At 36.8% G+C, this 11,643-nt stretch overlaps 1 protein-coding gene across 2 annotated transcripts in view; it reads left to right on the top strand.

Moving 5' to 3' along the window:
* Positions 1 to 9,374, top strand: part of PTCHD4 (patched domain containing 4) — an 81,856-nt gene extending 72,482 nt beyond the window's left edge. For both annotated transcript variants that reach the window (XM_034426818.3, XM_034426819.3), the window contains exon 3: positions 2,036 to 9,374. In XM_034426818.3, coding sequence (XP_034282709.2) covers positions 2,036 to 3,669 — 1,634 coding nt within the window. In that variant the 3' untranslated portion in view covers positions 3,670 to 9,374. The remainder of the gene's footprint in view (positions 1 to 2,035) is intronic.
* Positions 9,375 to 11,643: the final 2,269 nt, after the last annotated feature.

Raw genomic sequence — 11,643 nt, forward strand, 5'->3', positions numbered from 1 at the left:
GGAAGCTATTGCTGTATAGTCCTGATGTAGCATTTGTAGAAATTTATTCCATGGTAGCATTTACTATTTCATGTCTGATATGTGTATATTTAAATGAATTATGTATGTACTGTGATGTTTATATTACAACTAGTGTATGAGAGAAACAATCCTAAGACACTTTCATCATGTCCACAATAATATCTTCAGGAAGTTAGGCATCTGTTTTTATACTTAAGTTTGAGAATCCTTGAATGAAAGTTGGCTGTTGTTAGTGCTTAATCTTCAGTATCTTCAGTTTAATTTTTGAAGTGTTGCAATGCAGCAACAAAGTTTTAGCATACTGAGTTTTAATAACCTTGCCCAAGCCTTTTAACAAGTTTGTGATGAATGATACTTAATTGGAATTATGTTTTCTAAACCAAGAAAGCTATTGCTTTTCTGACTAATTAACCTTGCACTTATTTAAATAATTTATTTTTATTTTTTTCTTGGACAATCAAAATAAGCTCATTTTACTTACTGGTTTTCTTTGCCCCATCCAGCTGTGCCTAATAACCTGGTTTAAAAAATTCTAAACTTAATTAATCTACTTCCCAAAGAACAACTAATACTCCATTTAACAAACAACAAACTAACAACTAGGAAGACAGAACTATGTTGTAGTGCTTCCAACTATTTTGTTTAGCTTCCATTGAAATCAATGGAAAAGCTACTGTTGATTTAAAATGAGCAGTGCCCTTCCTTGCACTAGTGCCATGATGGAGAACCTATGGCACGCAGAACCCTCTCTGTGGGCATGCACGCTGTCACCAGCTGCTCTTCTGGGTTCTGTTGCGCACATGCGCACTGGCCAGCTGCTCTCTTCCAGGTTCCGGCACTCCAGCGCGTGTGTGCACCCTCACTCCAGTTTCGGCACTTGGTGCCGAAAAGATTAGCCATCACTGCACTAGTACATATGCTTGTGGTTCATTGAAAATAATTGTACAAAACTGGTATGCTAAGAAATATTAGTTAGAGTGTTCGCATGGTTGGTCAAGCTTCATACATAAGATACTGAAGGAGAATTAAAGTTTCTTATATTTTTTGCATTCACTGATTTACATCTCCTCCTGTTGCTAACAAGTTGTGTTTTCCTAACATAGACAGAAAAAGAGGACAAGCCATACAAAGTTTGTTATCCTTTTTGCCTTGTTCCTCCCACTGTTTGCTCAGGTGGGAAGATATAGTGATGATCTATTTTCAACAGACCCAGCCTCATGAAGAACAATTGCATAAAATCCTTCCTGGCATGACTATTAGAGGTGCCAGAACTCTGACATGTAGATTCCTGCATGTCCAAATCCTTTAAACTCCATCAAATTCACAAACAACTTTACAAACCATAGACTTTTGTATTCCAAGGGACTGGGAGCTCTTGGGAAGTTGCTGAATACTAGCTGTTGCCAGCCCCAGCCAGTTTGGCTGACTGGAAGTGAAGGCTTCTGGGAGCTGAGATTTGGCACTATCAGAAAGGCTACAGTTCCACACCCCTAGTTTATCAGCTCATTCATTTGCCTCAAAGAGAAGATAGAGATTTTCATCTGATGGGAGGAAGCAACAGGGACCATGGACCTTTGTAGAATCCTGCTTAAAGGACTGGACCACAAAGCGCTAATAAGAGGATAAGGACATCAATATTGTCTTACGTTGGCAGCTAAAGTATTGATTTTTAGTTTCTGTTGACCAAACTTTTGACAATAAAATGAGATGTGTGTATGGGGGAGGGGATTAACAGTGGATTAAATATAACTAATTGCTATCTAGACTGCATATTTAATTTACTCTATACAGTAATCAGTTATAAATTGTTAAACTTAACAACTTTAAAGATTAATAAAAAGTTAAAAGTTACATTATAAATTGAATATTTATATATTTAAAATGGTACAAGGGGTTGGATTAGAAGACCTCTGAGGTCCCTTCCAACTCAGTTACTCTGTTAAATAGAATTAAAAAAGAAAATGTGATATTCAGTGAAAATAAATTAACATATTTCCTCATTGTTCTTGTTTAGGTCATGGAACCAAAGGAGTATTTGAGCTTCTGTCGGGATGGCGTCGAACCAGAGAAAATTTACCATTTAAAGACAGGGTTGCAGACGCCTATTCGGATGTAATGGTTTCCTACACCATGACAAGCTCCTTGTACTTCATAGCCTTTGGCATGGGTGCCAGTCCTTTCACCAACATTGAGGCTGTGAAAGTCTTCTGCCAGAACATGTGCATCTCCATCCTGTTGAACTACTTCTACATCTTCTCTTTCTTTGGCTCCTGCCTGGTGTTTGCTGGGCAGCTGGAGCAGAATCGTTATCACAGTATCTTCTGCTGTAAAATCCCCTCTGCAGAATATCTGGAAAGGAAACCTGTTTGGTTCCAAACCATGATGAGTGATGGGCACCAGCAGCCTTCTCATCATGAAGCTGACCCGTACCAGAATCACTTTATCCAGCATTTTGTAAGGGAACATTACAATGAATGGATTACTAATATCTATGTTAAGCCATTTGTAGTGATACTGTATCTCATTTATGCTTCTTTCTCCTTTATGGGCTGCCTGCAAATCAGTGATGGGGTCAATATTATCAATTTGCTTTCTAGTGATTCTCCAAGTGTGTCCTATGCTGTTATTCAACAGAAATACTTCAGCAATTATAGCCCAGTGATAGGATTTTATATCTATGAACCTCTTGAGTACTGGAATGGCACTGTCCAAGATGACCTAAAGAAACTGACTGAAGGCTTCAACACACTCTCCTGGCTTCAACAATATTACCAGTATCTGAGAGCTGGGAATATCACTGCAACCAATAAAAGTGACTTCCTTAGCATCCTCCAAAACTCCTTTTTAAGAAAGTCTGAGTTTCAACACTTTAAAAATGATATCATTTTCTCCAAGTCTGCGAATGGAAATAACATTATTGCTTCCCGTATGTATCTTGTAGCTAGGACTAGTGAAAAAACACAAAGCGATGTTATAGAATTATTGGAGAAACTCAGACCATTGTCCCTGAAACAAAGCATCAAGTTCATTGTCTTTAACCCTACTTTTGTCTTCATGGACCAGTACAGCCTCTCAGTAATTATGCCTGTCTTGATCTCAAGTTTTGGCATCTTGCTGGTCTTGTTACTTACATTCTTCCTTGTTATTCACCCTCTGGGGAATTTTTGGTTAATTCTCACTGTCACCTCAATAGAATTGGGTGTCCTGGGCTTAATGACTTTATGGAATGTAGACATGGATTGCATTTCTATATTGTGCCTTATTTATACTTTGAATTTTTCCATAGATCACTGTGCACCCCTGCTTTACACATTTGTACTAGCAACTGAGCATACCAGAACTCAGTGTATAAAATGTTCACTCCAAGAACATGGAACAGCAATTTTGCAAAATGTTACATCTTTTCTTATTGGGTTGGTCCCCCTCCTTTTTGTGCCTTCAAACTTGACCTTCACACTGTTCAAATGCTTGCTGCTCACTGGCAGTTGCATACTTCTGCACTGTTTTGTTATTTTACCTGTCTTCCTAACATTCTTCCCACCATCCAAAAAACACCACAAGAAAAAGAAACGAGCCAAACGAAAGGAGCGAGAAGAAATTGAATGTATTGAAATTCAAGAAAATCCTGACCATGTGACAGCAGTCTGAAAGTCAAATAAAAATATGTGGGTTTTTTAGTACTGAAAAAATGTTACACGGAGCTACAAGGAAAGTAAAGATCTCCACTGCTTGTGCTGGCCCCTGCGAAGCAAGACAAAGGAAGCCCAAGGAAGGAGCATATATGATCCATGGAGGTGAATGTGTTGTTAAAGTAATAACCATTAAAAAAAAAAGAAAAGAAATGAGAGAGGGGGTAAAAATTCCTCCAAAAAGTTTCTCCTTTTAATCCTATGACTTCACTGAGGGGAATGCTTATTGGCAGTTTTAGCAAAAAAAAAAAAAAAAAGGTTTCTTACAAATGAAATTATTAAGATTGTCCTAAGTTACTGATTTTAGAAGGCCACATAGTTTCAAAACAGGAAGAAAAGAAACAGTTACAGGAAAACATAGGTATGGCCATAATAGCAATCATATATTTTAAAAGTTGGCCCAAATAAAACCTATGCAATTGGAAGTAGATATTCATTCCATCTGAAGCCAAGTACTTCCTTATTTTATATATATCTTTATCTGTCTGCAAGTCACAGATGAAAATTGTTTTATTACTTCTGATAGCCAATATATCCCCTCCTAAAATATAAATTCTGTATGTACAGTATGCGAAAGAAATTATATAAAGAAAGTTAGCTTCTAGAAAGGTGGCATTTGACTATGCTCTCCTTTATGAATAGAGTGCCCCTCAGAACTACAAGTAATGAGAGTCATAGCAGACTCTCCTTGAATTCTGTCAAGCATCCCAGGGCTGAAACACTGCAGTGCTACCTATAATTACTGCAGTGCTGTCCTTTTGCTTCCTACACATACTCTGTACCAACATTAGGCACAGCATACTAATCAGGCCAACGTGTCAGCTATAATGATAGATCGCATTCCATAGATGCATGGGAATCATTTTGTGCCTGGATCACGTTGGAATACATAGCAATGTAAGCACCATTGAGGCAGCTCAATGTGATGTAATGCAAGATTTTCCTTTGAAATATGTTCCAGATGATAAGTATTTCAAATCTCCTTTGGCAAATGGATAAGTTGACTACGTCTTTTGCCGTAAGAAATAGAGAAAACATACATGTTTTAGTGAGAGAGAGCAAACGCAAGAGATGAGGCTGCTTGAGAAATTGTTCTTTATAAAGCATTGCTATTAAATATCTGATAGAATAGCTGTGATAAAACAAAGCTTTGTGGCTGTTGAGAATTATAGATGAAAGCAGTAAATGTGTCTCTTACTGCATGACTTTAGAATTAAACCATAGCAAAATGATACTACCTGTTCTACGAGTAAAGTCTCTGCTTAGAACTACAAGTGCAAGAGAAGGAATGGAAAAAGAATGAACCAAAAAACATAGATTGGGTGAAATTTTACCCTGAATTAAGCCACGTATTTCTCTCCCAAATGCATTTTGGAAAGGGCTTGCTTCATGCATTGTTGCCTTGCATAAATGAGCAATGTCTTCCTGAAAAATATATTTTGTATATTATTATCATTGTTGACAACCAATGTCAAGGGGAATGTGGGGAGGGATTAAAATTACTAATTCTTTTCAAAAAGAAGCCGATTCATTTAACAGACTCTAATCATCTATACTGTACCACTTGGCTGTGCATTGAAGATTTATGGATTTATACAGAGCTATGGCTACTATATCTGGGCTGCAAATATCTGGACAATCGTTAGATGGAAACAGAGAGAGAAAACTCTCTTTGCCGCCTCACCTTCCTCCTCACCTTAGTTCTCCTCACCTTCCCCAAGTGGCATGTAAATGACTAGAGATGAGTAAACTGTAAGCAATAACATACAAAGGAAAGGGTGGATAAAGTGAATATGGGAGGTGCTCATAATCCTCCCACTGAAAATGACAACCCCCTCTGTAATGTCCATTCGCCCATTCCGAAGTCAGGTGGGAAGAGACTTCCACAGAACTCAATGCTGGCCCTTCTTCCATGCTTCGTGTTTCTTTCTTGTACTTAATGAACTGTTTCAAATTATTAATGCTGTAAAGAGATTCTGATTTGCTAATTATTTAACCTAAAGCCATATTCTCCAATAACATGTAATGCCATAGTGAATCAAGGTCAAACCATTTGAATTATTTCATATTTTTGTAGCTGTGCCAATCGAAGCAGACATCTTTAAGACAAACCTAGAAATATTAAAGATTTTAATCTGATATATTCTATATAGAAAGTATATGCTGTGTTACAAAGTAATTGTTTTTCTCTTTAATGTGTTTGGGGGAACTAAACGTACTTGGATTTAAATCCCCATGAATGCATTACCTGCCATAAGAATTTTGCCCTTATAATATTCCATTGTAAGACAATCATTACTGATGATAATTTGTATTTGGTCATATAGAAGATATAGTTGGAATGTAAAAAAAGATAGTATGAGCAGATTGGCATACTTCTAGAAGACATTTTTCAAAATGGCTGCCAGACAGCCTTTTATTACACCACCCTCATGAACACATGCCACATCCATAAAATGTGGGTCATGCTACAATATAGGTTTTTGTATACAGGTAGTCCTTGACTTACAACAGTTCATTTAGTGACCGTTCAAAGTTACAATGGCACTGTAAAAAGGGACTTATGACCATTTTTCACACTTAAGACTGTTGTAGCATCCCCATGGTCACATGATTTACATTTGGATGCTTGATAACTGACTCATATTGATGACCATTGCAGTGTCACAGGAATCATGTGATCCCTTTTGTGAACTTCTGACAAGCAAAGTCAATGGGGAAGCCAGATTCACTTAACAACCGTGTTACTAATTTAACAACTGCAGGGATTCACTTAATAAATGTGGCAAGAAAAGTTGTAAAATGGGGCAAAACTCACTTAACAAATTTCTCACTTAACAACAAAAATTTTGGGCTCCATTGTGGTCATAAGTTGAGGACTAACTGTATCATGAAACAAATGATAACATTCCCAAAGGTTTATCTGTTTACATCTTGAAATTAAACAATACTTAGAAAATAAATATAAAATAAAGAATTACTAGTATTTTTCCCCAGCAAATTCACAAATGAGTTTATGATGCACTCTATAGGATTACAAATATGTGTAACTCATATACAATCACATCATTAAGCCTTTGGCTTTCCAAGATGGAATTCTTGTAAGATATATGATTCTTCAAATCAGGCCCATAGTTGAGCATGAGAATCAACATGACATATACTCAAGATATTTGGTTAGCCTAAAACCTGTTCTAATTGATCAGCATACATTAAACAGAGGAAGATTTGCTTTGCCTCAAAGTTAACTATACAGAATCTGCATTGCATCAAGGGACAAGAGGCTGAATTGCTGATTGTATCATCATGAATTAGACTTTGGACAGTCAATCTACATACCAGTGTTCCAATAATATATGTTGTACTGCATCTTATGTTCTGTATATAATTTTATGCCTGATCTCTTTTGTCGTACCCTAGTCTGTATTTCTTTCTGCTGTGTGATTTTTGCCTTTTAAAAAATGTTATTTTAAATCATCCAGAAAAATGAGATGGCTTAACTCTTGTGACAAGTAACTTTTAAAGCAATCAAGGTTCTGCTGCACTGTATAAAAAGACATTCCTATGGGGGGGGGAATTAAGAAGCTTTTGTCATATTTAACAGTGGATCTATAGATTACAGTACCTGTTAGAATGCTAATCCTAGCTGGAGAAACCAAACAAATGGCTACATTTTGGTCAGGGACAAACATGTTCTCCATACAATTAGGTATTCAATGAAGGAAAGCAGTTCTACACAGTATTAGCCACAGTTTGATGTAATCGTTTTATAGTCTGTGAACTAAAACATGACTTCCAAGAATGCTTGAATAACTGTGAAAAGAAATCACAAAGACATGCCCGTTAAAATACATTTCCTGATCTTCAATTGATACAGAAATTCTTGCTGCTAGGAAACAGTTGGAATATTTCCTTCAAACAGTGCAGAACATTCTTCAATTTTTCATCAACATGCGATATTGATATGTTGGTGGTGCATGAGGAAAATGCAGCAATTAAAAACAACCCAAACTGTTACTGAAAGATTAAAGGAAGATGTTTTGATGTTACCGTATATAGTAAAGTCAAGGACTTTTCAGTGCCGTTCCTCCTGATATGAAATTGGATTAAAAGGAGTGCAGCTGTCCATAAAATGTTTTGACAAGTCATAGTTGCTGAAGGAGCATGAGAAAAGGAAGAAGATCCAATGGCATCATTAAGATTCTTAGATTTCATGAAAAATGGCAGATTATATTAAATTCAGAAATGGCATGCACATCAACAAAACAAAGCATGAAACCCTCACCCATGCAAGAAATTGAAATTGCTCTTTCAGGTCATATATTTCTTCCATCACACAATGAGCTTGGTTAGAAGATTTCAAACAAGAATAATTGACATTGCAATAAGAGGAGATTCTGTTGCAGGCATTCTTAATATGATATATTGCCATTCAACTAGCAATTGTTTGCTGATTTATTTGTGATGACTTAAAATCCTTTCTGTAAGAACTGTTTCCTTGCAAGTATGCCTCTACTTCCAATATACATTGTTGATTGCCCACAACTAGGAGGCTAAAAGGCAGATACACCTTCCACATTTAAGATTCTCAAAGCGTATGGCAGAATTATACTCACATTTGAGCAGCAGACTTCATTTTTAGAGATGCACTGAAAAATTCATCAAGAATATGAAAGACACAGGTCACTTGATCTGATTCCTTACATTGAATGACCTTTGAATGTGACATCACCCTCCTGTGCAGTTTCAGATATTTTGAAGAGAAATGTGGTTTGGAGATTAATACTAATTTTAACAAGATGAAAGATTGATAATACTCTACCCCTAAATGGGAAGGATGTCAGCTGAAATGAACAACAATAAAAACTAATCTACACTTATTTAGCATTGGGGAAGAGCAGGTGCATGCAGCTGAAAGAAAAAGTTGAAGAAGTTTGTGATTCACTAGGATGAGGAATTAAAGCAAAGGTGTGCCATGTGTGTCTAGAAGGGCTCCATCTGCCAGGAACATGGATCAGGGATATGGCAGAACAATTTCCAATATGCATCAAGTCCCTTGGCAATTATCCCACATTGCTAATACAAGTGAACGCAAAAGATACATTGAGGTCGCTGTAAAATTAGGAAAGTAGCTTCAGAAACTGGAAATTCAAGTGGTCCATCTATCTTCCACTTAGAAGAGAGCCAAAAAGAGGAAGAACATTATGAATGAATGACTGGCCACATAAATGCTGTAGACAGGATAGATATGAAAGACTTGAATGGGTGTGTGTGCAAACAAAGCAACATATTTCAAGAGCTTCCATTTCCAACAATGTAGGCCTCACAACAAAGTCTCTTATATATTGCTTACATATGTTATGATACTGTACAACTCTGCTGGATGGAACTTTTCAGTTGGCTCAGTCATGCATTCTTAAATATGAATCCATGCATCCACAAAAACCCTATTGTGTTTTCCCATTCAATGGCTTAAAATATGTGACTGTCTAAAAGCTAGACAAATGTACATGTGGTAGAATAGATGTCAGTTGTTCAATGTTGCATGTGTATAGATTGCACATGACTGTAAATTATGTATTTTGAGCCATTTATAGTCACATAATAACTGTAACAATGCTTTTTGCATGTTTTTGCATTTGCTAATAAACAATTATCATAGTATTTTTTAAAGTGATGCCTTGTTTTATATTGCCAAAAACCCAACAGACTTTTTAATATTATCAATGGTTTTGTTTTCCCTCCAAACTATAGTTTAATATATGCTGTAGGGGTATAAATGTCATAGTTTATGGGATACATACTATAGGAGAATGGTCAGCTACGATTTCCAAAAATGATGTTCATAGACTTATGTCAAACTGCTCATGTCTGTTCATTTTTTTCATTCCATAATGTGTCCTTTAAGTCCAAGTATAACTACTGCGCATCATAAGATTCTTATAAAACTGTATTACAAGGACAAGACTATGTTGACACTCATCTGCAATGATATTTTTTTTATTTATAAAGTTTATTGTCATTGTACGTATATACACAGTATACCCATACAACGAAATTCACATAACACCCAGAGATCAAGCCCAACACACATGACAATCCCCAGACACAATATATATATATGAATATATTCATATTCAAATTGAAAATTTAATTTAGTGGAGGGTTCGGTTGATTTTTATCTGAAAATTCTTTGTAGTATTTCAAGTCTTATAAATTGCTAAATCAGTGTTCCATCTGACCTTATAGTCATGTTAGGAGAAACATTAAACCTTCAGATCTTCAGTAGAACTATTGTTAATGTTTTGTCATGCTAAGTTCAGGGTATAAAAAAAAATAAGGTTTCTGTGAGGTACCCAAACTTAAAACACCATATATTCATTAAAGAATTCCCTGGATTTGCTTTCTCAATAAAATTAGCATTTTGGAACTTGAAGAAAAATTGTATTGAAGCAGTAACAGGGAAGGAAAGGGTTAATTTCCTTTCTTTGTATCTTACTGTCCTGATTTTGACTTTTTTCTTAAACATTCATATCATTTGCCAATGTTTGTACAATTTAAAGTGATATGTTTGCTGCTACACCTAGTCTGGCCTTGAGGTCAGAGATACTTGGAATGAACCACAATTATTGACTGGGCCATCAAACATTTATGAGCAAATGAAATAGACCTCTTGAGTGCATGCAATAATAGGTGTTTCTCAGTATATTCATATTCAGCTAAGTTATGTACATGCATGCTATTTACAAATATACATCAGGCAACTAGAAATTTAAGAAACTTAAGGGGGACAGAGTTACAATAATGGGCTAGTGTTTCAGAACAAATTATCGTATTTTTCAGACTATAAGAATAAGATGCTCTGGACTATAAGACACACCTAGCTTTTGGGGAGGAAAACAAGAAAAAAAATCTGGCTCTGCCTCCCAGCAATTTGCCTCCTTACAGCAAACAGCCTGGTCAGCTTCAGCACAGCCTGATTTAGGATGAGCAGCTGATTGATGGTTGGATCTGCTTCCCGGAATACTGCCTATCAGCTGTTCTAGGCTGCGGGGATCACCACCACCCATCACCACCGCCACCACCCATCACTGCTGCCACCTATCACCGCCTCTGCGCGCCCCGTTTTTGGCCTCCATGCATCCCATTTTAGTTCTGTTCCAATCCAGGCGGGATTGCTGCCTGGAACGGGCCAAAAACAAGATGCAGGGAGGCCGAAAATGGGGCGCAGGGAGGCCAAAAACAGAATGCGCTGAGGCAGTAATAGGTGGCAGCAGCAATGCAGTCCGGAACAGCTGATAGGTGGTATTCTGGGAGGCCGATCCAACTGCCAATCAGCTGCTTGTGCTAAATCAGGCTGTGCTGAAGCTGACCTTGCTATTTGCTGCAAGGAGGCGAATTGCTGGGAGACAGAGGCCAAAGGGTAGGGGCTGGCAGGTAGGTGGGGCTTTGGCAACATTCACTCTATAAGATGCACAGACATTTCCACCCACTTTTTTGGGGGGGAGAAGTGCATCTTATATACTGAAAAATATTGTAAGTCTTTCCTGTAAGGGGACATGGAAAAGAGAGAGAAGAAATGTTCCATCTTTGTTTGAAACCCAAGAACTCAAGGCACTTCCTAAAGATATTAAGGTGATTTCTCATTTCTCAATCTTATCATTCAGTCTGTTTAAAATTAGCTCTGTTGTGAAACCAATATAAATTAAGCTAATTTTAACCAAGATTTAAAAATAATGACTAAATATACCAAAAACCTGGACATGCGTTTTTGAGGTGACAATATGAAAGTTCTACTTGAATGTGATTTAGTATTCTACTTTAGCAAATACATAAAAGAAACTGAGTGTATTAACAAAACATGTATTTCTTTTCACCCTCTGTGTGAAAAAGAATCTAAAAAATAGTTGATTCCTTCTACATTTATATGGAC

The sequence above is a fragment of the Pantherophis guttatus genome, chromosome 1 (genome assembly GCF_059756535.1).
Source record: "Pantherophis guttatus breed Tessera chromosome 1, ASM5975653v1, whole genome shotgun sequence".
NCBI classification, from domain to species: Eukaryota; Metazoa; Chordata; class Lepidosauria; order Squamata; family Colubridae; genus Pantherophis; species Pantherophis guttatus.